The sequence below is a fragment of the Glossina fuscipes genome, unplaced genomic scaffold (assembly GCF_014805625.2).
Source record: "Glossina fuscipes isolate IAEA_lab_2018 unplaced genomic scaffold, Yale_Gfus_2 3, whole genome shotgun sequence".
NCBI lineage: Eukaryota > Metazoa > Arthropoda > Insecta > Diptera > Glossinidae > Glossina > Glossina fuscipes.
Window position 1 is genome coordinate 11,636,045 of NW_023998417.1, and position 26,413 is coordinate 11,662,457.

Sequence of the window (26,413 nt, forward strand, 5' to 3'; positions counted from 1 at the left end):
TTTGTTCAAATATATTTGTTATGCTTTGATTCTTGTATTGCGTAACAATCATTTTTATTCGATCGGAAATAGAAAATAATAATTATACATATATATATATATACATATTTTATAATTTATAATTTCGTTTTAGTAGAAGTTTTGTCATTGTCTCTCCACGATACCCTCATCCCAATGAATTTATACAAAATTTTGTGTGAGTATAAAGCGAAACCACATCACCATTTGCTACATTGCAAGTCTACGAGTCATGTAAAATATGTGGTATAGCGGCGATCGATCGATAAATCTATGGTGTATAAAAATCTTTGAAGTTTACCTTCGAATAACGCTAATTATAGGTTTTTTTCGCAGTGCGAGCTTCGCGGATATTACACAAGCTTCAGCACAATTCCAACGCAATGAATTTGATGTGTAACCCGTAAAATGAAATGTGGATTGGAGAGGGTTCACAAATTCCTCACAAGAGAAAGTTCTCCATCTGGATTGTATACGGTGTCATAGATCGAGCACTGATGTCGTGCCAAAGTCAATGTACAATGAAAAATCTTAACAATAAGGTCTCGTATACTACACCACCACCGATGAATCATAGACCACCGCATAATCTATCTATAGAAATAAGCTCAACTATAATAATGAACGTTCGATCGAGAATACACCCTCCTAAACTGCGGCCGCACTCTGCCTGATCATGATCGTATCTATGCGCGCATAGCTACCATAGCTTTTAAGGTCTGGTCATAGAAAACCCAAAACTTTAACTCGCCCACGACACTTTACTTTACTCGCCCATGAAAACCTAGAGAACATATTTCAAAGCGAAAATCATACCGAAAGAGTAATTGCGTGTAGCCGAGAGCAATGGGCGGCCGGTTGCCAGGTGTTTTGCAGCACAATTAACATAAGCAAAATAAGTTGATGTGTAAAGTTGCGTTGTTAGCTCACTTTGGAACACCTGAGTGAGAAGTAATGAGAGTAATTGTCTATGTCAAAAGAAGGCTATAAAGTGCCTCTTGTTTGTTATCGAAACTTAGGTTTGATTTGATGTTTGCCGTCAGTCACTCCACCACACCCTCCCTCTAAGCGGATATTTAAGTATGTAAAGTAACGATGTATAATAATTTGCAGACTTTGCGATATATATATATATATATATATATATATAAACGCAATACATGGAAAATATATGAGTAGTGAACAATAAATGCATACAAGTCGCGATATAAAGGGCAAAAAGTCAACTTAACATTCCCCTGCGCAAGAGAGAGAATGTCTTTCCTTTCTGTGCTGCGACACTACATTTATGAAGTTTACAAGCGTGACATGCAGAAGCGTAAAACCAAAAAGGAATTTCAACAAAAACCGTAAAATAACCTGAATATATAAGCGAGGGCAGAGAAACTTCACTAATATCATCACGGCTTGTAGTACCACTTACGAACAGGAAAACTGATAAGCAAAACTTGGTTTCTTTTCTTTTACTTTTCAGCTACAACAACAAAAGATTTTGATTATTTGAGATGAAAGGCGATAGAGAGACGACAGAGACGGAAACAACAAAACATTTGAATTTATACTAAAGTTAACGTCAAATAAAGGGTAAGATAACAATTTTTGAAAAGAGAACTAAGCGGAACTTAAAAATACGTGGAAAACTACGGCGATCTTATGTAGAAGCCTTCAATTCTGCGGCCTTTCTTTTCACATTTTCTATGCAGTGGCTTTACGAAATCGTCACGAGGTCAGTTTCTTTTCTTTCCAATTTTATCATATCTTTCGCAGCTGTTCAATATACGAATAAGTGGACATTTTCCGTATTGAAGCCTTCAAAAATTGATCTCAACATTTCAATCCGTTAATTGAAAACATCAAAGAACTAGAGATGATCTTGATGTACCATAGGTTAATTGAATGATTAAAAATCTCAACAATTTCGCAAGCGATTCCCATATCTTCATCTCTTTTGGCGAAGTTCTCCAATCCTCTCGTCCATCCTGCTTAAATCTTACTGAATTCTATAGAATTCTCAGACAGTGGAACCGGCTCCGACATTCTATCTACTGGAGTGTCCTGAAATATCAGAATTGATTTCGGTAACTTGACCCACCTCTTGAAATTCCCGGCGATTTCTATATGAGCCCGCCTCTTTTAAAGTTAAACTATTCAGACCGATTTAACATTGAGTGGTTTCTTTCGCATCTACGGCATTCTCAAGTCTTTTCCACTCTTCTGTCCATCAAACTTACTTCAATATGTCTATCCGTTTAGTCAAGTTTCCAAGCATTATAGTGGACACTGATTGGTCCATTAATTGGAATTCTCGAAGAAAGAAAGAAAGAGAGAGAGAGAGAGAGAGAGAGAGAGAGAGAGAGAGAGAGAGAGAAAGAGAGAGAAAGAGAGAGAGAAAGAGAGAGAAAGAGAGAGAAAGAGAGAGAGAGAGAGAGAAAGAGAGAGAGAAAGAGAAACTTGGAACTCCAAAAATATTCAGACTTGATATCCATCAATTCACTCAATCGTTGGAACTTGCAAAAACTCAAATCCGTTATATGTGCGCAGTACGTACACTAGAGTACACCCTCTAATACCTCACTAGCTGATTACATTACTTACATTACTTTATAAATTAACTTATTGTGCACTGGCTGCTATCAGTTAACACCTCAGTCAATTCAAAATGCAAGCGTGAAAAAGTGCTTGCGGGAAAAGCGCTTAATGAAAAGCAACAAATCATTACGCAACGTTTGGTTCGCTCTACGCATTCTTGAAAAGTTCTTCCATGCACACGTCGTGGAAATGTATATTGTTTTCTGAAAAAGAGTCTTTAAGAAAACCCAGCAGGAGTTGAAATTTTTATTAACAGGATTTCACACTTTTTTTCAAAAACAAAGAATTCAGTTGAAAATCATCCTGCTATCGTGTATATATATGTACGTATTGAAAACCGCAGAACAAGAAAAACAGAAAAAGAAAAAAACTATTGGACTTTTCATTGAACATTGAAAAATGCTTTACTTGTGCTTTTTATTACAAAAAAAAAAAAAAAAAAAAAAAAAAAAAAGAGGTGTTAATGTCCATGTGTCCCGCACTCGTGCTCATTGACTTAAGTATTGAAGTATTGGGTAAATGTTTACAATTGCACAGAGGCCAATAGTAATGATTGAAAAGAAGAGGAAGAAAATGTCATATTGGAAAACTTTTTTCCTTCTTTTTCCTCGCGATTGAGAAACTTGCCAAGAGAACAATAGCAAAACGTTAAGAAAATAGAAGAAGAAGAACTAAATAAAGTGAATGGCAGGCGAGCAGCCAAGCACCCTTTTCAGTTAGCTTTCGATTGAAAAATGTTCAAGCGTAAAAAACGCATTGATTTTAATATCAAGCTGCGCTGAACGCTGCAAGCGTCATCGTCTCAAGAGTCACGGCATGTGGATTTAATATATTCAGGGAGTAAGCAGCAGCAGCAAAGCATTCGTTTATTTTTCGCAATTCACTAAAGCAAAAGGATTGAACTTAGATTAGAGTTAACCATGTTGTTGTTATTGACGATGATGATGACGATCGTGATGATGATGATGATGATGATGATGATTTCTTTACACTTCGTTAAAAAAAAAAACAATTGCTGCTTAAAGCCGTGTTTTGTTTTTTATTTGCCATAAATTAAAAATTCACAGCGCGCTTTAACTACTTATGCTGCAAAATAAGGGTTGAATATAAATAATAATTCTGCTAAAAAGGAATAATGAATGATAGAGAATTTTCTACATCTTGCACTCTATCATCATTAGTGCGCGCACAAGCTTGTGCAACGTCTCTCCGTTCGAACAAAATGAAGTTCGATTTTAGGGCAAAGAACGGCCTGAATGCTTAAAAGGTATTCGATCGGATCACTTATACTATCACTGCCCATATAACGAATAAAAAAATTGCGACCTTTAGAAAGCCCAAAGGGAAAACAAAATGGCAAAAGTTGCAAAAGTAAAATTTTCATGCTGCGCAACATTGAGTAGTCGAGGCCGTTTTCGGAAGTATCCATAGTTTGTTATGCCGAAAGCTTATCCTCTGGGCAGTACCAATATGCGCTGTAAACATATTCAAACGGACAGATAAACTGATACACAGTTAAGCAGACACATAGACGGACAGACTAAAGTGTGTATATGTATGCATTTTAAAGAGCTTGCCAAGCTTTCTTCGCAAACCTACTCTAATGTAAGGGTCCTTATAAAAGGCACGGCTTTCATATGTTTTAAGTTATGCGGACATGTATTATGCGAAAAGTTGTAAAGTATCAAATATTCGGTCTTACCCGACTATCATGTTTTAACTTGTTAGCGCTTCATTAAATTTTTAACGTTGGATTTTGACAGGCAAAGTACTTTATGGTAGGTCGGCCTTCTCCGACTCTAACGTTTCAATTGTTTTCAAACATCCAAACGACTTTTACATTTTACGATTTTTACAAGATATATTAAGCAGACATAATGTGGTTTTTTGATGCCAATAATTATAAATTAGAGTAATATTTTCAAGTGTTGATTTCTACAAGTCCGGGCAGCAAATATTTACCGAAATCTTAGCTTAACTTCCGGCAAATTTTGATAAAAGTTAACTACCGTTGAAAACATCTGCTAATGTTTGCAATCGTCCATCTAATTAATCCATCTTCTTCCAATTATAATCTACTCTAAGGCTTTACGTGTTTTTACACGGCTGCCTTAAAGAATTTAAAAATACATCGCGCTGCTTGTTGCTAACTAAAAGGACCCCTTTTGGCGAATCACTTATGAACTTTTAAGAAATTCAAAAAAAAAAAAAAAAAATTACATTATAAAGAGCAGCATTATAAATATTTTGATTTCCTCTTTGATTATCCTATCTACGGCCCGCCTTTATTACATACTAGTTTTTCGAAGGTTTCTCCTCCATTGAAAGCATACTTATGAGTAGCTGCTCTTAACCATTTTCAAATTCGATTTTCACACTCTACACAAGGAATCAAGGTGATCCAACTTTCTGCTATGAAGATTGCGATAACAGAAGGCATCAAATAACCTTCGCTTTAATACTCGGAGAAAGTTATTACGACAGTATCTTGCAATGACTAGGGCCAGCCATACATATGAATGTATTAACAATAAATTAATATTGAACATATTTTTAGTCATTATAATTTCGACACATTGTAACAATAATTTTATATTGTTGATTGAACTTTTTTATTAAATAAGCAATGTTGCCATTATTGACAACACCGGCACTACCGCACTTAATTTAACTTGAAAAATGCGCCAATAAATTTTCTTGGAATGTTTCGGTCCACGACACAATTATTCAAAAAATCTCTTCTTAATTGGAAGCGCAATGCAATTATTGTTAGTAAAATTTATCTTGTATTTTTTTTTTGTATATCAGACACCCAGTGATTTTTATTGAAATATTTCAAGCGGTTGTTGGCATGGCTTACATTTGTTTTTTATGGTGTTACCAGTTTGAAACACTCTAAAAAGTTCAGCAAAGACACAGACTTTATTTTATGTGTGACTAGGATAAGCAGTTTAAAGCAACCAACAACTTTCACACCATCTACTCGACATAATTCTAATTGACAATTAATTCGAAAGTGTACTAAACAACATAATAAGAAAATTTTTATTGAAAATAATCGAGCGAAATTTAAGCTATGAAGCGATACAATTGCAGCAATTAAGCAACATGGAAATGTTGACAAGTGGAAAACTACAAATTCTAGATCTAAATGCATATTTTATACCAGAATGCAGTAGGAAACAAGTAGTCAGATATAGCTAAACCGACCCCTTACCCTTTATTTTTACATATATTTGCATATAAGCGGTGTTACTTCATAGTATGGAGATATGGAGAATTCAACTGGCACGCTTTCTCTCTATAAATTTTACGAGTGTTTTCCTTTCAAATTCAACTGGCACGCTTTCTCTTTATACATTCTATAGTTGGTCTTCCTTTCGAATTTATGCTCAAGCTTCCAAAGAATATCTCACAACTCCTAAACTCTTAATAACCGCTCACATATTATTGGTCAGTAATAATAATAATTGTCGTCAAATGCCTTTAGCAAAAATTTATACCGAGTTCTACGTTAATATTTAAAAAGTTTGCAGGCTTTTGTTGAGTTTGATTTGTCTGCTAATCTAGTTTTTGACTATCAAATAAGAACAAAGGAGCGTAGTTGTAATTTGGTTCGACAAGCGGACACAACTCAATCGTTGCCGACTCTAATGCTGATCAAATATGATATTGACAGGCGAATTTCTCTGAATCATTTGCACGTGTATTCTGTTTTTATTACTTGTCTGAAGATCTATTTATTGTGTGGGGGCTCTTTATTATCTGATATACGGTTTTGGTATTTTTCCCGTTAGTTTTACTATTTTATTATGATATGACGAAATCATTAACTTTCGTTTCTCATGAATTTTTCCGACACTTCCTATAAACTGAAACAGAACGTATCTTCATTTGAATGAGCCAATTAAAGAGAGTACCGAAGAGCACACATAACCTAAGGAAGTCTTTGAAAATATGTTCGCTTCAAAAACCTACGAGGCAATTTTTTCTTTAGCACTAAAGATCGAGTTTATATTTAACAAACACTTGGCAACTTTCCACTTACCTCTTTCTGCAGCTAATTGTTGCGATAGCGTAAATCTCTTAAGACTTTTACATATCGATTGCTTGTAACCGTTCTCTTCGTTCATATCGAATTTCAGTTTTCCTTCTCGTAAATCGCGACGAACATGCTCAACATTCAAGTACGTATCAGATAAATTCATTGACAGTTTCGTAACTGGAGTTAAATCAATTTCCTTGAGTTCCCGGCGATGAGCTTCGTCAGAATAACAGATACGGTTAGGCCGCAACAGTATAGTCATACGCACAGGCGACTCGAAGGAGCTTTGATTAGAACTAAAATCCATGCTCTTAAAACGTTTCGACTGAATACTATGCCATAATTGCTTGTTACAGCACGCTATATCGTCCCCATCTGTCTCAGCGAGATTATCCTCTGATAAGCGTTTACGTCTTCCTCTGCTGATGCTACTTAAGGGTGTCAACGTAAGAAGAGTTTCCATAACGAGCGAGGAAATACAATTCTTTTTGGAACCAAGGTTAAGATGAATCTATTATTACGGGCGCGCAGGGCGCAAGAAATAGACCTGATACCAAGCGGGATACGTTTTGCCGAAACTAAAACAGTAAACGAAGAACAAAAAACAAAAATTTAAAAACTGAATCGAACTTTGGAAAAGTAAGAAAAAGTTCCTAAAAGCACCCGACTTTTGCAGATCTACTCAAGCCCAACTCATCGTGAATTCATCTGAATTCAGCTGGTAGACGAATACCAGAAGTTCAGAGGTTGTGAATAGATTAGAATAGAATAGAATAGAAGTTCAGAGGTAACGTTTTCAAGTTTTTTCAAGTTTTGTAAAGGAAGCTTAAAATTGTTGAGAAAACAATAATAAATAAAATTCAAAAGACACAAAGTTAATAAAAAAAATATTCAAATAATTTTCGTGCTCATATATGACAAGCAAAAGTAATGTAACTGAGGATTTAGAATATTGAAGAATTGTTTTTCAAGTAAGAATTTTTACATTTTCTTACTTCTCGATCGATGCCCAATTAGCTTTTGGAAATTTCGTCTGGCGGCGTAATTCCTGCTTACGTTAAGACATTTTTTTTTCACACCTAACACACGTACGAATTCTATTCACTTGAAAACATTATACCGACCACGTCACCATTAAAAAAAGCACAAAATTCTACATTAGCAAATGATACGTTTTACACTGTTTAATTAAATCTTTTTCTTAAAATAAAATTTCACTTTTTGTGTTCAACTTTTATTAGAGTGAAAAAATATACAGCTGTTTCAAGCAAAACACGCGCGAAATAAACGGCAAAATGCCGTTATTGACCTGTTACATGGTTCTAATTTGATAAGTAGTAAAAAATATTCCATTTATGAAAACGTTGCCACATTGGCTAAATATATCTATTTTTATTTTCGGCGATGTTAACGTGACGTGACAACTGCGTTCCTCAGTTTCAAAAAAATAATTTAAATTATTTGATTTTATAGCTAATTGCTTTCTTTTTTGGAGTCATGGAACAAAAAAAAAGAAAAAAGAAGAGTAGAAGAACAAGACTCTCACTTTAATAAACGCAGATTGGCCTTGCGCTTTTATTTAAATTTTTGATCCATAAAATTTAGTATTATTGATATAATATTAAGAAAACTGACATTATTTCTATTTGTATCTAATTCTGATTATCTTTGTTCGTTATAGGATTCCATGGATAGATTCTCTTATTATTGTGGTCGAAGAACAACTAAGGCCGCGCATGTCGTTGTAAATATACTAGCATTGAGAGATCTCTTTTAAATAATATGTATATAAATAATAATATAAATACCGAATATAAATGAGAAAGAGGTTTTAGAATGTAAAATTGTTTTTACAAGCGAGATCACATAAAAAGGGCCGACGGCAAATAAAAAAATCTCATATATCATGTCTTTTACGCGCATACAGCTTTTTTAATTTTTTACTGCAGCCCGACTTTAGTAAGAAGTTTTCTACAGCGGTTAGAAGCAAGATTGAAAAGGAGACATTACACGGCAAGTAGTGAGATATGACTAAATCTATTTCTGATCTTTTATGTTTGCATGTATGCGATAGGTATGCGATAATATTTCATCGTAAACAGGCATAAATACCTCTTTGAAGTATGAGTAATAAGAACTTTAAAAATCTAGAAGGCATATGAAATACCCCAAAACGAAACATGGAAGTATCCTTTCTAATCTGATTTAACAAAAAAGAATCAAAGAGCGAAGAATCAATTTCCACAAGGGACAATTACAAAAGTCTGCGATTTTTAAGGACATTAAGTGATCCCACAAACGGAGTTCTCTAAATTGAATCCGGCTCTAATGCTACACAATGAAGCAATTGAAGAGAATTATGGGGTAATCAAGAGCATGTACAACCTAAAGCAATCTTTGACTGCTATAAGCACCCATACAGATGCACACCTATCAGGCAATTTTTTCTTCACTAATAACTCTGAGATTAACTTCTACACTCAATAAAGTTAAAATGTCGTTTCTCTGCTCGATCGTTAATTAACAATTTTCATTTACCTCTTTCAGCAAATCGGACGATCACAAAGATATATTTAAAAAAATTGAAACCACAGCATTTTTTTTTATCCTTCCTCCGACTTTTGTTAGACGTAGAATTTATAAATTGACCGGGTATTTGGTAATAATGATGCTTGGTGTTCAACATTCTTTACATTTTGCGCGACTTCCACTTTCGCAACAGTCGGGGGAGAATCCTTTGCTGTTCATAGCGAATTGTTTGGACTGTGGCTTTCTGGCGTCGCCTTCACGTAGTTATCAAATCAGTTAGTAATGTTGGTCAGCGATAAAAGTTGACCGTCGCCTTGTACATTAGAAGGGTCTAATCCGGGGCTTGAATCTTGACGCGTGAGGAATGTTCTTGTATGCCAATCAATGTCGCGAAATTAGATGCTCTTTGCAGGTTCGGGTGCAAAATTCCATAAGTCGTGTAAAAAGTGCGATCAACATTGCGATGATGATTGGAGTAATTCAAGGCGAGGAGGACGGTTTGTGTGTAGCAATGCTTTGTTTTGGCGTACCGGCCTTAAGTGAACTGCTTTGCCCAAATTATTCCTCGTCATTTTGTCGACGCCTTTTTCTGTTTTGCATTGTTGGAGCTTATTGGGCGAGCTGAGTTGCATGTCTTTTGTTAAAGAGGGCATATTATCGAAATAATGTGTACATTATTAGCGTTCATAAATTGTGGATTTAATTGGAATAGTAGGAGAGCTCCACTTGCGCTTGACAATTACAAAGCAGCAACGCCAACCTACTCAAATCCATCATGTGTAATAAATAGAACAAATATTTACAAAATTTTCTTGCTTCGACAGGTAAACAGCAGTTATATGAGAAAGGGAAAGTTTACATTTGCTTACTATCCGATCGATGCCCAAACAACTTTTAGAAGTTTCTTTTCCTGATACTAGTCGCGTAATTCTCTCTTAAGTTAGGCCATACGAAATTTATACGCTTGAAATTGTACCGACCACGACACTGTTAAAAACGCATGAGATATGTTTACACTTTTCAATTAAATTTTTATTTTTTTTTTCTTAAAACAAAATTTCACTTTTTATACTTGGCTTCTATTGTAAAGAAAATATATGCAGCTGTTTCGTGCAAGAATAAACGCGAAATAATCAACAAATTGCCGTTATTGACCTAATGCACAGTTGTAATTTGATAAATAGTGGAATATTGTCCATCGATGTCATGAAAATGTTGCCAGATCGTCTGAATATAGCATATAAAAATAATTTTATTTTCCGTGATGACAACGTGACGTGATACGCGCATTTTTCAATTTAAACATAATGTATTTGACTATCGATTCAAGGAAAAGAAGAAAAAAAGAAACAGTAGAAGAACTATTTTATTTATTTAACATTATATACATAACATTTAACTAATTTTTAACAGATTGCAATTGAATAAAGAAATACATGTTTCATAAATACTGAAAATCTTTGCTCCGTTTGAGGGAGCCTTACGCGAACTACGTTAGCTGATGTTTGATGTTAGCCCGGCGAAGATGTACAGAACGACTGTCACAATAAGGTTAACGTGGGCTGAAAAGATTTTTTTTTGAAGTTCGTATACATGAGTAAATATTCCTTTTAAGCTATCTGAAAAGCTTTGGGAATCTCGTTGGAAATGGGTGGAAAACTTAATAGAAAAGAAGATAAAAACTCTTGTACTATAAAGGTGACCGATGAGAATATGCATTACTTATATAATCGTAAGTTAATCTGTATTCGGCCGATGTTTAAACAAACCAACCTGCTTCTTGTGTAGTCATTTTCGTCATTCCCGGAATCGGAGTTAGAGTGAAGAGTTACAGCCTCAAATAAATACTTTTTATTAAAATAAATTTCATTCCTAGATCATTGCCAATTTTCACTAGTTTTTGTCAACAAAATTCTTAAAATTTGCAACAGTGTTATTTATGTTGTTAAAATTTGGTGTAAGTAATTTAATAAAGCCTTACTTATGTATATCTCTCGTAATTGATTTTTGGGGATCAAGCAATGTAAAAAATTAAATAAAAATATATAAAAAATCGCTATTAAAGACCAACAAATACAAATAAAAAAAAAACCAAAATATCTACAAAACAATATTTTGCAAAAAAAAAATCGTAACTCGCTCCAGTGTGGTTATTCTCTTTTAACTTTATACCATCACACCAACATCAAAGTTTAAGGTGGTGAAAATTGCTTTGCGTAGTCTAACGGGGATGGGATGTTGCATCGCCACCGGTCGCCTTCGGTTGGCCCGTCTCGCAGCGGGGATATATGCTGCTTTCATAGGTTGGCACCATGTACTTTATATTAATGAAAGCATTTGGTCCTCCACAGTGTTCTAGGGCATTTAAAGTGTCCTCGATAACGTCGCCAATGCGACGATCTCGATCCGGATCGATTCCCTGTCCTAAGTTCACATTAATATTCTTGAACAGATTGCAAGGCGATAATAATTGCCGATAATAGGGTATCAAAGCTTGACCAACGCAGGGACCTAAAGGGATTGTGTTTCATTTATATTGGATGGTAACACTTCATACCCTTTCGTAATCTTTATCTTACCGATCAACACCATTAGCTGAAGCACCTTTAAGGCAGCAATCATGATCTTCTTGTTACGTGTATTAAGGGCACGCTTTAGTGGTAGTACAAGTTTCGGTAAAACGGGCAATATTTTATGTGGCGCTCTACGTATCAAATCCATTGCACCGTATTGAGCCAATTTCCGAATCTCAACATCATTATCGGATAATCTAAATATCGCATGATTATCGGGAAAAAGTCCATTCAGTATTTATATCGAAATTTCAAATATCGACAAAACGCGGAAACAACTCACCCATCAACGAATATTGGTAAATAGTAACAATAATCTAAATCTTGCGGTGTGCAATACCATTTAACTGGATATTCCTTGGAGTTTTTCCTCAGCACCTTACCGGAGCTAGCGACGGGTATATCACCACGACGTAAAAAGATCTTGAAAAAAGTTTCCGCTATCACATGTTTCTTAAATATATCAATTCTGTCCAAATAACGAAATTGATAGGTAATTTATAAAAAGCTCAAGAAAATGAAGAAGAAAAAAAAAGAAATAAATAAATGCATTTACTTCTCCGGCGGTTCTACGACAGTGTTCTTTTGCAAAGCTTGATACGTAAAAGCTGGGACCACCCGAACAGGCTGCAAATTCGAAGTGAAACCGATAGGAAAAAAAGACAGAAAATTTTTGTATGAGAGAAAAGATACCAACCCTTGTCGATCGTACGTAGAGCAATTCGCGGCATTCTTTACCCGTCAATTGTTTAACGTCTGGCGTTATGGTTTCCATAATAAATCACACTGAAATGTTACCGCTTAAGGCCGAAAATAAAAAAAAATCCAAATAAAATATTTATAAACTGAAAAATCAGATTTCAATTGATATCAAATAATAAAAAATCCAATAAAAACTTTTTTTTTTTTTGTAATAGTTTGTGTAATAAAAATGTTCCAGTAGAGGTTTGTAAAAGTAACGGAGTTTTTCTCTTTTTTTTTTTTTGCTTCTGTTTTTAGGCAAGCTTCATTGTTCTCTTCGCATAAAATTTTATTACATAATGCAAGTCCATCTAAGGGTGATGTCGGCGTTATATTGCTGCTTTATCAAGCCAGATATATTTGTTAATGAAATCGCGTCAAATCATCATTATATTTGCGAGTCTAATTGTTCATCTGGCCGCTCGTCCATTTATCCATTTGTCTGTCTGTCGTTTCTATTTGCTTGGCCCATGCATAGGCCGCCGATAGATCACTTGGTCCATTCGCCTATCTGTTCGCGTCTCGTGTCCCCTTATCTCACTATTTCTACTGTTTATCTGTGTGTCTGTCCATTCATTTACCTCTCTGTATTTGCATCGGAATCGATAGGTTTACTTAACAAATTTAACTGAAGGACATAGAAAGTTGTCGATGATAAAGAATTTGCACGTTTCTCTTGTGTTGTTGCTAGGTGGGCAACAAAGAAATCTAAGTGAATTTCATATATGCAAAACTCAAGAGATCAAATGTTTTCGTATTCATTGTATTGTTTTTATTTGACGTAGTTACTAATAAAAGGCTCATTATTTTCTAGATAACTTAGTATAAAAATGTGAAGCCAACATTTGTATTCAGCGATACCTGACGCTCTATGCACATTTTTATATCATCAACAATACACTAAAGATGTTGATGAGTTGATGTTGATAATGCTCCTGTTGATAATTGTGTGTTTTATATACATGTCGAGCTGGTGGCATAATATGTCAGGTACATCAAGTTATTTAATGTGAATATGTCTCTGTCTCTTTCTCTTTGTGTCATCATTAATATTTATGAAACATTATGCATGTGTATGAAGTATGTGATGAAATTCTATGAAAATAAAAAAAAAAAAAAAAAAACAGAAAAATTGTACTGATAATATCTTCTCCTATCTCAAGGTAACAAGTATTTCCAGACAAAATGAATGTTACTCATGACGTATGAGTGATTTTAAATAAATATTAAATTAACTGACATTCGTTACTCAGTCATACGCGAGTTAATGTGTTTAAATGTCGATGAGCTAAGCGAGCTGTGAATTAAAGGTGAGAGAGAGAGAGAGAGAGCGCTGCAGGACATATATATTAATATATGTCGTTTTATATATAATTAAATTGCTTGAGAATCAAGCGAAATAGAAATTTATAGATTCTGCTCTTATGTGGATTTATTAAAGTTATAAAACATATATATATATATATATATATATATTGAATTAAACATTAAATTTTAGATGAAATTCAAGCTACTTTTAGGGTATCACACACACACGCACACACACACGCACTAAGGGATATTTCTTTCTATCTTCCATCTTGGTTAGCTTTTTTTAAAAAAAATTTATTAGAACATGAGTTAAATATGTAAATTTTAACTTTCAAATCAACCTTGAAATATGAAGCATAAGAAGACACACACTCTAAAATATATGCGACTGCAGATAAGCATGTCTATCTATGAAATTTCTACGGTTAGTTACATATAACGACTTTTAGTATTACATTGCGCTTAACATAGTTATAATGATTATTATCATCATTATTGCGATCATGAATAGTAGCATCAGTGCACTGCCATATATATAAGGAAATAGACAGTTGCAAATAATACAACAGACACATTTGGCATAGGGTGGGGTGAGAATAAGCCAAAATCTCACCAGAGTTAACCAACACTTTCCCGACATACTATGAGTCATCGGCCTGCCATGTAACCAACAATTACAACAACTATTCTTCTGACTGTTACTACGATGCAGTTGAATCTAATTTATATATATATATATATGCCTGTGTATGTGTGTGTGTGTGTGTGTGTAACTAAAGACAGTTCAAGCATGAACGGTCGGTTACCACATCTAACAGCTGCAGGCCAATACAAATAAGAAAACTCATCGTTAAGCCAATATCTGTTAAATTGCGTGATTTATAACTATTCAGCTTAAAAAAAAAAAAAGAAAAAAAGACAAGAACAAGAACATACATATAGTGCAACCGATATGCACACACATTCGCAATACTCTCTTAGCCAAACGAACGAAAGGTATAGTTTGTGTGTAGATTCATGCATGCAATATGTAATACCCTGGCAATTGTATGTGTATGTGTAGCTCGGAGTGCTCGATGTGCGTTTAAAATTAGAAATGAAAGAAAGGAAAAAAAAAAAATGCAAAAAAAGCAAGAGGGAAAACTCTTGAAAATGAAATTTGTTCTAACAGCAAATTGTCTGTAAATTCTTTATGGTCATGTTACACATATGTACGACGATGCATGCATGCATACATACGTATACATGCATATATATGCATGCATACAAGTGCGCTTTGTTTTTGCTTGGTGCCGAGTATTATCTCGACTTATAGTTTAAAAACAATAAATGCATGTTCATGTATATGTGTGAGTGTACCTATACCTATCTATAACTATGTATTGCATGCGTTCTGTGATATATGTTATGTGTATGCTCCAACCAAAATATGTTTTAACAAGACTTTAAAAACTTGACTGCGTTCATTTGTTGCTATTATTAACTAATTGTAATATACCCGCACACACACTTGCATATCGTATTATCTTAAGCAAACAATGAAAATGAAAAGAATTTTTAAGCCGAAGGATTAACAGTAGCTTTTGTTATGTTTTAATACATTTTATTTTCATTACATACATACACCTTATGTAAATCATTTGTACTAATATTCATAAGATTATGTCTGTGAAGAGCTTCTGTTATGGAAAACATTTCGTGTCGGTAAAATTATGCGTGTAGCGCAAACAAGTCAAACAAGAGTGCTCCTGTTCACTATTTCGAAGCTATCCTAGATAAGGCTTGATCCCAACGAATTGTCAATACACGTTTGATTTCTCACACACCGATAATTCAATTCAATCTACTCTAATGACTCTGTGATAAATATTTATCCAAACTTGCAATACAATATCTATAGTATAGTAGTTTCATAACCTAATCGCATGAGACCGCTGCCGGGTAAATCGGATATGGGTCATGTATGCTTTTTAGACTACATATTTTCAATGATTGGGAAACGTATTATTTTGATGGCCTAACCTTAAGGCATGTCTGCATGTAACACATGCAGAGGCAAGTGGTGCCAGTGTTGAGGTTATTATAATAACTATGAATCCATCCGAAACTCTACGATGAGCCGTGATGTCAGGCGATCAAAATCAAAATGCGGAACGATCATAACGTAGCAATTCAGGCCAAGGCCTTTGTCTCCATCAAGGCAAGAGACTTTGCGAACGCAAATGCTTGCTGCTTTAACTGAATATTCATAAGCCTGTTGGCAATTAAATCAAGTCCTTACTTCATCTACGCATATGTTGTTCGTATCAGATATTTAATCGATGCCGTTACATTTTATAGAAATGTGGCGGTGTAAGCGAAAGGTAATAGTTTGTTTTTGTCGATTTCTGGGGGAGTTTGACATAAAAGATTTTGGCGACACCGAAAAAGAGTACATTTCTGAGACTCGGAAACAAAATAACTTCTACATAAAATGGTGTACGATTTTTGTATTATTTTTAGATTATACTCACACAAACTTGACACTTGTTTGTCATTAATAAAAATGTTTCAAATATCCGGATATTGATGCTACTCTGCTGCTATTTTCTATTCATAGACGATATTGCTTTTTTCCTCGCAATCATTTTAAGACGAATGCAAAATTTTTGTCTTGTTTTTTACTATTCTTAATAATTTTCCCTGGTCCCATAACATAGTTCTTCTTATGGTTAACAAGCAAGTGAGTGAGGAAACCGGCACATTTTATCAGCGCTAGCGTGCAATCTATAAAGTTTGTGTTCACTTTTAAATGAAGCCTTTCGGTAGAGTAAATCAATTTACATTTTTCACGCAATAATGCCATTGTTTCACGACATCATTCTGCTGAAAATAAGTTTCCTTTATACCCAATAGCATCAATTTCAAGCCAAACAAAAAAAAAAACACGAAAGTCAACAGTCAACCATTCACGATAACGTTTAATATAGATTTACGCGCACCAGATGCGGCAGGTACGTACGGAACTAAGCCCCCTTGTCTTTTGCTCAAAATACTGTGACCACTGCTACTTTCATTGTCTCAATTGCTTCATACAAACTTGATCCGTAACTGGAAATCTCTTAGTTGTCAATTGTGAAATATCATGACAATCGTGATAGTAAGTTTTTGATTCAACAATAGCCAACAATATAAGATTGCAGGACTTATTGAAAGACCCTGTATGCAGGTACGACATGTCAGATAAGAGAGAAAAATGCTTTGATGTTTATGTCATTGGAATACATGCCATGGATCGCAATTAAATTTTTCATCCTTTTCGACTATGTGTGTCCATCTGTCCTTCGTATTATGCATTTTTGAATTAAGAAGCAAACTAAGCATACTCCGGGTTGGACCCCTAAAGAAAAGAATAGAAAATTAAGCTGAATTTGTTCAGCAATGCACTCACTATGCTTTAGAAATGGAGTAACCTTGAAAAAAGTCAAGTTTAAAATACGTGGTTTTGTCATTGTTTAAGTCCGAAAGAACAAAATAAAGTTTCGCAAGAACTTTTCGTAAACCATTTTATCATTGCTAGGAAAACTATAAAGTTTTTCCATATATTTTTGCTACAAACGTGGTATCGGAAGGACGGGAGAGGGCCAATCAATTAAAACTTTAGCCAAGGCAAAAACAACTTTTTTTTTATATATTTTTATGTCGTACGTTACTGGTACTGCAAAGTATGCTAAGTTTGGGTGAACGTGCGTTTAACATTTAAATGGACTTAAGACAGACACAGTTCTCATTAGGCCGAGCAATTCGGAATTATTTTCCAAATGAGCTTAAACTACACCTCTAAATGATAGCCTTTAACATACTAAATTGATGTGAAAACTAAGGATCGGAGGGTTCAATTTATTTAATGCTCTTGCATATGATATATGTTATGTCGAAGCCGGATCTAACATGTTGTCTGTTTTATGATGAAAAGCGATACAAGGTAGAGTGTAAATCCACTGCACAAAGTTTGGCATACGTAAGTTCATTTTTTTTGTTCCCTATCACATAAGTGCTCGACTTCTCCCACATAAGGACTTCCATGCAGAGTATGTCTTTGCAAGGTATAGCCTTTGGCGTTTTATCTCGAAAATAAGTGAAAAACTACGCTTGGTAGAGCGCATCTAATAGCGACCTTGCTTAACTATAATATTTTTACTTGTTTTTCAATTAATCTTAAGTTTATTCTTTTTTTTTTTATGTTTTCTTATTACTTATAATTAATGCAAGGTAAAAATTTAAAACAAAACAAAAAAAATAATTAACACTAAGAACAGCATTGTTTACTTACACCTTTTTCACAAAAAAAAAAAAAAAAAAAAAAGTTTTAATAATTTAATTAACCTTTTTAAAAAAAAAAAAAAAAAAAAAAAAAGTTTCAGAAATTACTTACTCTGGTTACAAAAAAATGAACATAAGAAAAGACGTAAGAAAAGTTTAAATAAAAATATATCTGCGTGTTTGTGTTTCAAGTTTGAAGTTCGAAGAAAAACTGACTTTAATTTACACGCGCGTCCTATAAAAAATGTTCGCAAGTAAGTAATGATGCAAAAAAATTTCACTTCACTGATGCACTTTTGACATTAAGTAAGTAAGAAAGAAAAAATAAAGTGAAACAAAAACTGAAGAATTTTTACCTGTGTGTGTGTGTGTGTGTGTGTGTGTGTTTTAATATATAGGCGAACATATTCGTATATCCTTGATATGGGAACAAAACATAAAGCTAAAGGTGTGAGATTGCTCGAGTGTTGTCATAGCAATATCCAGCAAACAATCAAACAACCACACGCACAGTTACTCACACCCAAGGCGAGCAGACTCAAGGAAATCACTTTACTTATTATATTCATTTTAATAGCACTCAGTACAGGGCTCAAGGTTGCGTATATGTATGTATGTGTGCGCATGTGTTCAACTAATTGCCTGTAGGTTTCATTGTAAATTACATGCGTCTAAAGAATTTTCCACATGACAATGTCAAGTTCTTCCGTTTGTTTGTCTCGAAAACACATCGCCAGATAATGACCGATAAATACGGAGATTGAAGTAAACCTTAGCACAATCTTGAGAATTCTAAGAAAGTAACGCTCAGTGGAAAGTGAACACTAGTTTCATCCAACGTTGAAAGAAACCATTGCCGATTTTTCGGTGGAGGGCGGAAAAACCGCAAGTAATTTTATCGGTAGCAAACGGGTTTATTTTTGGATAGGTGGCCCTCGGTAATATTTGTCAAAATTTTACATAACATTGTTTTTAGTGCTAGAGGCAGCCAAAGCTTTATTTCAGATGTAAAAATTCTAGCTTCTGCAAATAAATTGCGTGGACGAAAGTCAAGACTCGGCTTGATCTTGCAGAGTCGTTCTTTTTGTTCTAATAAAGAAAGTGGCCATCACTTTTTATTACACCTAATAGCTTATGTAAGAAACCTTGAACCAAATAATCAAGTGCAATTTTATTTAAGGCTCAATACATTTTGGACTGCTCTTCGTAGAGTGGGAACCAGCTGGTACTTATCATCATCTTTGTTGATCGTGATTGATCAATCAGATGAAGGGATTCGAAAGCAGAGATTAAGTGCAAAAAATTTCTAAGTCTCTTATGTGTGATGGCTCTTAATAATAGTACACTCACTGTGAGTAATCTCTACCGAACAGTGATACTGTACTGTTATTCGATAGGCAATAGCTTAAAGCAAATACTGGAAAACCTATTCTAGAATGGTGCAATCACCATTACATGACTTTGCGCTCATTTCTACATCCGTCCATATGCTATCCGTATTCACGAGATCTTTAAAATAAAGCGAAAAAGATTGTAAGTCATCAATGCACGCTGCTCTAAAGAGAAACTTTTTTGTATTTGTATATACGATGCCAGTAGACATTGGTTTAAAAATTCGTCAACTTATTGATTAGGATCGCTAGGAAGCTCTGCATAAAAATTGCTATGAATGGCTTACATACACCGTTAGGATGCACAATAATTGAGCCCTTAAAGGCTTTCACTTATTATATCGTTATGTTCTTTTCGTTTAACAAACATTGTCATCTGATAAGCAGCGAACTAAGCAGCAACAAGACTACCACGTTATCTAAATATGTATATGTCACGTGTGTGTTCATGTTTGATTTAACAGCATTACGGATTTATATGCGTAATATTTTGTGGTAGAATTCAGACTAATATTTCCAATATATATATATGTGTGCGTATGTGTGTGTGGGTGTCTGAATATGAGCGTTTTATGCGTTGTATGCCAATCAAAGCCGGATATCAATGGGAAATTTTAATGTTGACTGCATTTCCGGTCTGATACAAGTGTTCAAATATCTGCTTGTGCGGCTGCATAACACATACACCCACGTCATTGACATAATAACGCATAGACAGGTATGTGCGTACGTGTCTACACGCGGTTTGCTGTATATGAGCATAACGTCTAATTTGAAAAGGAAATTATATTGTCGCGTTAAAAAGAGAAGTTGTCTAGGATATGTACATACACACACGCACACACACATAAATGCGCATCGTAATTTTCACTTATGCACATATGCATGTATTGATATGTATTAGAGCAAATATTCGATCATTACAGCGCGTTCATCGGGTAAAAGCAAAGAATTCAAACTGAACATCGCAAACATGCAAGCAAGAAATTCTTGATGCCCTGATGTTAATAACCACACTCACAACGTCATCATCATTGTCATCATTTGTAGTGTGCACGACGTAGGAGTAATATTTTAATTTAGACGTAAATCAAGAAATATTTATACAATAAATGAAAGGAATATAAAATTGAAGGTACGTTGGCATGACTTTTTTTTTCAATTTTCAAAAGTCTCTTGAAAACAATTTTTTTTTTTTTTTCTTCATAACTTTCTTTTTTTTCTTCTTGTTCTTCGATGTTTACGCAATTAAAAGCAAACAAAAAAAATCATGATTTTTTTTAGTTTAAGTAAATATCGTTGGGAATAAAGCTACAAAATGTGGGTACACAGTAGATTTATGTTGTATTCACGAGGCAGGATATTGGATCGTATGTAATTTTAAAATTTCTTTTAATACAATTTGTTGAGCTTTATTTAATTCTGTCAACTATAAATTTTTATTAATGTTGTTTGAGTTGTTGCCGTTTTGTATGGCATAGAAAATACTCCCTTCTTTTCTCTCTCTCTATTTCTTCTCTGTTAGTCATATTCCATTATAGTTTTATATTTATGCCCGTCAAGCAGTAGTCAACCAGAGATGTTATCATCGCGTTAAAGCACCTGCAATATCCATAAGGAAAATTCTTCTGACTCGTTTTTAGCATGTATGTCTGTCCGTCCATTGTCTTTGCCGCTGCTTCAAATTTGATGAAAACATTCGAAAGTATCTTGCGGGTATTGATCACAAGACACGCCCGCAACCCGCCACCCTAACACCGAAAGCAGAGCTATGTCTTCAAAAGCAAAGAAATTGGGTTTTCTACTCATTACTGATAAATTACAACGGCAACCGTAAGCAAACCTATATTCCACGTATAATCTATGAATTATCCCAAAAACACATGGTCGAAAACACATCCACCCAGTAATGAACAGCATCGAAAATCGAAGACAAAGATGGTGTGGTTGCAAGCGTCGGCCACTGTCAAATACAATTTTTTTACTTGTGGTTTTTTTTTTTTCGTTTTTTCTTACTTTTTACTCGCTTCTAAAATGGACATTAGTTAAGAGGAGAAATATAAAGATATAAAAAAAAAAAAAGAAAAAAAGAAAACTTGTTCGTTAAAACATTTAGTGCTAGTTCTCGTATTTCATTTTAGGTATCCGGCACCATATGCGACCCACTTCAACTTCACTTTGCTTGTTTATATATGCATTTGGACGCATAACGTAATATACCACAACAAAGTATAGAAAGTATAGTGAGCAGTATAATCAACTTTAACAAGTGTATATCAAGTTTCAAGAAAAATAACGCACAAAATTCTGAGTATAAATGGAAACTAAAAAAAATAGAATTATAATCGGCGTAGATCGAATTTGTTTATTACTGATTATTACGCTACTGTTCATATGCGACTTCATCTTACAAATTCCATTTTAGGCAATAAAGTTCCGATGACACAATTGAACACATTTTATAAAGGATTTCCTGGGCAATCTTTGAATTCGATTTTTGTGGTTTCCTTTCATTACATTAATCGATTTATATAGCTTTCCACTAAAGGTTACGTTGCACTTTGACCGAAGGAAGAATAACACAAACAGTCGCTTGGTGAAAGCTGGTAACAAAGTTTACCGGAAACTGCATGGGTAAGCAGACATTCCTTTCAAGATAATTGTTAGGGTTTCCTAATGCTCCTTTAAGTAGGCTGCCACTTGGCAGTTATTTGTTTCCTTTCAACTAAATTTCAATTGAAACAATGAATTTTCTTTCTGACTTCCTTAACACTGTTTTCGTTCGGGGAACTAGCTTAGTTGATGGAATTGTTTACCAAGGCAATCATAACAAGACAATAAGGCCAAAAGAACTCTGCAGGGCAATGCGCTCTATCCCGAAGTCAATCCTGATTCATTTCCATAGGTTCGCGAATGAGAAAATTATATAAAAAAAAACGATGAATGTCGCGTCTAGAAAAGCCTTGATCAGTAGATTAATATGTTGACGTTTATCTATAGGCGAACACTGCAAGATCGTCATCAAGCTTTTAAAACGCGCAGGGAAGTATATGCGACTAATGTGTGCCACGAGAATTACCAGCAGCTGATGCAGTCCCCGGCCAATAGCTTTTGTTTCTCATTGGCATATATATATATATATATATGTATATATGTACATGCTAAAAATTGAAAATTTTTGTATATGCTTTTGAAAGCATTCTGCGAAACAAATACAAAACAAACTTGTACAACTTCAAGGAAGTCGAAGTCTTCTCTGGGAGTTTTACAATTTCAGGTTTCCACTCAAACTTGTAATTACCGTAATTGCTGAATATTTGTTTGTATTTCTTTGCAATGTTGTTTGCGCACGAGATTCTGTTTGCAATTAAATAAAATTATTAGTTCGATTAATGTTAGGTTTTTGCATTCATACCAGGTATTTGGCCTGTCCTTAAATTTATTGAAAATAAAATAACATTTATTTCATCATTTTTTTTTTTCAAGTATTTAAATAAAGAATTCTTCCAGTTAAATAAATTAAAAAAAAAAAGAAGCCTTTAGTTAGTTATATTTCGTCAAATGCAACTGTTCTCTTCTATTTCTTTTGTTTTTAATCTGCATTATTAGGGTTCGGTGGACAAGGAGTTGTGAATTAAATAAATCATATCTAGAGCACATGCAGATTAGAAAACGATACGATTCTCTCCGTATGTTGTGTTGGCTTGTGGTAAAATAAATGAAATAAATGAAGTTTTCCATAACAAACACTGCTACAAGTGTGCATTAATCAAGGAGCGATCAAGGAGTATATGTAAATGCGTTTATGGGCATAAATAAGCTATGGACTTACGTGAGCAAAAAGCATAAGACAACTTTTCAATTCAATTTCAGCTGTAGTGCTTGCTTAGAAGAAAGTTTTTTGTTTGAGAAAGGTCGAGATCTCTGTGCGAGCGGAGTTTATCTTAACATCTTATCTTATGGTGTGGAGTATATTAAGTTTGTAACACTCAGAAGAGATTAAGATAGACTTTTCTTTCTTTTTTTTGTTCTACCGAAAGATTCAGATACATTGCCTGTTCGCCTACTGCCTGCTCAGGTAGTTTTCGTCCACAATCTAAAGGCTATAAATTTTGACCAAGGACGAAATGAATTGAATCGGTTCGCTTCCACAACCACTGCCTACATTGCAGCCTTATTTCGAAAAACAAGAACACATAAAATGCTTCTATTTCAAAATTTCCCAACAAAAATCGCTGTGTAATGGCATTTTAGCACACTATACCCCCTGATATAGCAGCTTTTACGAAAAGTAAGCCTTCACATGACACAACCACCAAATTTTTAATATTTCACAGTGTGAACGGGTCCGTAATTAGGTGTAATTAACTGTACCAAATTTTGGCACGCGGATCTATTTTTCGGACCCTGCGACGTATAAGGGCTCTCATGTAAAAAATATGCTTTCACATGAGCCAAAGATATAATTTTTGGTATTTTTGGTATTTTCTGAATTAATGTCGTCATAAATAGTGTCGTTCCGTGATATAATTGGACTTTTCTTCTTCTTTTTTCTTTTTTTTCTCTACTGAAACACACACAAGGAAACTATCAAAATTCCAACAAGCAAGTAAAGATAACTATGCAGGCGATTTCACTGTTCCTGGCCTCATTATGTTACTCGGATTACGATAAAGTTAATACACTCTCTGTCGAAGAGTATAAAAATACGTTTTAGGTGAGCTGGAAATGCTTGGTTATATTGCTTATATTGTTCTATAAAAATATGTGTATACATATATTTTTGCGGTATATAAGTATGTTTAACTTGTATATGTATATGCAGCCTTATAAAAGTAAGCCGACACAAAGTATGTCGGTTTTGGTTAAAAGTCTATATGTCTACTATACACTTAGCCACGCCAGTGTGGGTGTATGCATGTGTGCATGTATGGGTATATGGGTATAAATATGGCAGACAATTTTAGGGGATACTGTAAGGTTAACAGCAAGTGAATATAAATTAAATGACATTAGAGTCGACACATGTGCATTTATAATGTCAGAGATTAGGTAAATGAGCGTACATGTACACCTTACCAAATTTTATGTGACGGCGTACACTCTATATATATATATATATATATATATATATACATATATGTGTGTATATATAGAAGTATATAAGCTTTCATTAAACACTCACAAATACCGTTCATGGGCACTTCTATCTAAGTAAGCACGTATGTGCTTATATTCCTACTTTATTCTTTGAAAAAGAATGATTGAATATTCAAAAGATTTTTGGAAATAATTGATGCAATATTTTTTTGATTGGTTTTGGGGTTTGCTTTCTATATTGTCGTTGTTGTTTTTACGGTCAAATCGAAATATTTTAGTATTTGTGGTAATTAATTTGGTAATTTTTCAAGTCAAACGCTTTGACTAGAGGACATTGTGGCTTTACAACAGCTTCTAAAACCAATTAAAGAAACGATTAAAAAAAATATAAGCATTTTGTTAATGTTAAGCAACTTAAAGGGAAAGGACTGACTCTTTTTTATAAGAGGAAATAATATATTTTGTAAATGAAAGCAGAGCAAGCTGCCTTTTTTTATTACTTTATTCCAGATTGCCTACCATACACCATATTCCTCGGATATTCTTATATTCATTCAAAACACCTTCTAGGCGATGAAGAAGTTAAGAAGGATATTAATTTTCACAATTTTAAGCGAAGCTAGCTATTACAATTAAGGAGCGAATATTTTTACAATTTAAGCAGCCTTTCGTCAAGTATTTTTTGGGAAATTATTTAAGTTCAATAGTAACTTATTGTTAAGAAGATTATCTCACCTCATTTTTCTAAGCATCTCTATTCGATTCAAAACTTACAGAAAGAGAGCATTCGGATTTTTCTAAATATTTCCACAAAATTTTCATGAATCCTTAAACGCAACATTAACTAGGACCAAGAAATACATTCATTTTTAGAAGAGGGAGTGACAGATATTGATTTTTCAATTAAATTTCACATATTTCTTAACACTAATAAAGAGTTCCCAGCAACCCTATTTTTGTTAAAAAAGAAAATGTACGGACTTGCACAGTCCGCTTAAGACTTAAACAGCAGCCTATTCACCATTTGAACACGTTGACCTTTAAACACGTCGATTACTCGCTTGAAATGATAATAACTCTTACTCTGAGTTCGCTTTCAATCTCAATAGTATCCAAGGAGAATGACAATGAGCAAGGGTTCTTTGGGTTGTCTTGTTACAAAACTAAACTGATCTTTCAGTCAGCTATAATAAATAACGAATATCAAAAATAAAGGTTAACTTATCAGTAGCGGTTTTACAGCATAGGCTGTCCCTGTAGAAGGACTTATTTAAAAAGCTCTTGAAATGTGAATATGTACACATAAATTTTGGCCCATTTCTACTATGTTTGGTGGTTTGCTGCTTGCATTATCATATGGTGTGCGGATTAATTAATGATTGATAAAGCTATTGAAGTAATGAATTGCTTGTTTCATTGATATATTAAATAATACGCAACGTTGCGATTTATTTTGATTTAATGGTTGAAGTAAAAACATTGCTTTTTGCACGTAAAAGCAATCATGATCAGGGTCGAGCATTTGATATTTACAAACACATTCGATGATTAACTGCTAAATACAAGTTTTATTATGGAAAATGTTATTATAAAATATAGTTTTCTAAAGACTGAATATGTAATTACTTTTTTTTCCATTTTATTTCGAGTATTTTCTCCTGCACAGGCAAATTTTTTTGTTCAATTTATACATAAATAACGGCTTTAGAAGAAAAAAAAACTGGCGTACTTACCTATTTACTTATATGTTTTCTCGGATATGCTGAATAAAAATGATCTTTTTTTGTTTAAATAGCATTATTTTATTACATTCT

At 34.0% G+C, this 26,413-nt stretch overlaps 2 protein-coding genes across 4 annotated transcripts in view; both read right to left on the reverse strand.

Annotated features, from left to right (window-relative positions):
* LOC119634695 (M-phase inducer phosphatase) overlaps positions 1–9,209 on the reverse strand; it is a 162,400-nt gene extending 153,191 nt beyond the window's left edge. The window contains exons 1-2 of one of the 2 annotated variants that reach the window (XM_038029003.1): positions 9,191–9,209; positions 6,656–7,230 (exon numbers count right to left, since the gene is read on the reverse strand). In XM_038029003.1, the coding sequence (XP_037884931.1) occupies positions 6,656–7,115 (460 nt within the window). In that variant the 5' untranslated portion in view covers positions 7,116–7,230; positions 9,191–9,209. Of the gene's footprint in view, positions 1–6,655; positions 7,231–7,647; positions 7,916–9,190 lie in introns of those variants that run through there. The other variant, XM_038029002.1, reaches the window with a different exon arrangement.
* Positions 9,210–10,711: 1,502 nt separating this feature from the next.
* On the reverse strand, positions 10,712–26,413 carry LOC119634840 (parkin coregulated gene protein homolog). 2 transcript variants are annotated; one of them, XM_038029242.1, is made up of 6 exons: positions 26,333–26,413; positions 12,452–12,554; positions 12,311–12,381; positions 12,038–12,223; positions 11,761–11,951; positions 10,712–11,692 (listed from the first exon to the last, which is right to left on the reverse strand). In XM_038029242.1, exons 2-6 carry the CDS (start codon positions 12,527–12,529, stop codon positions 11,403–11,405), a joined length of 816 nt encoding a protein of 271 aa, XP_037885170.1. In that variant the 5' UTR covers positions 12,530–12,554; positions 26,333–26,413; the 3' UTR covers positions 10,712–11,402. The 2 variants fall into 2 exon arrangements, with proteins under 2 accessions (XP_037885170.1, XP_037885169.1); XM_038029241.1 differs by lacking the exon at positions 26,333–26,413 and adding an exon at positions 18,221–18,315 and having other exon boundaries at positions 10,713–11,692.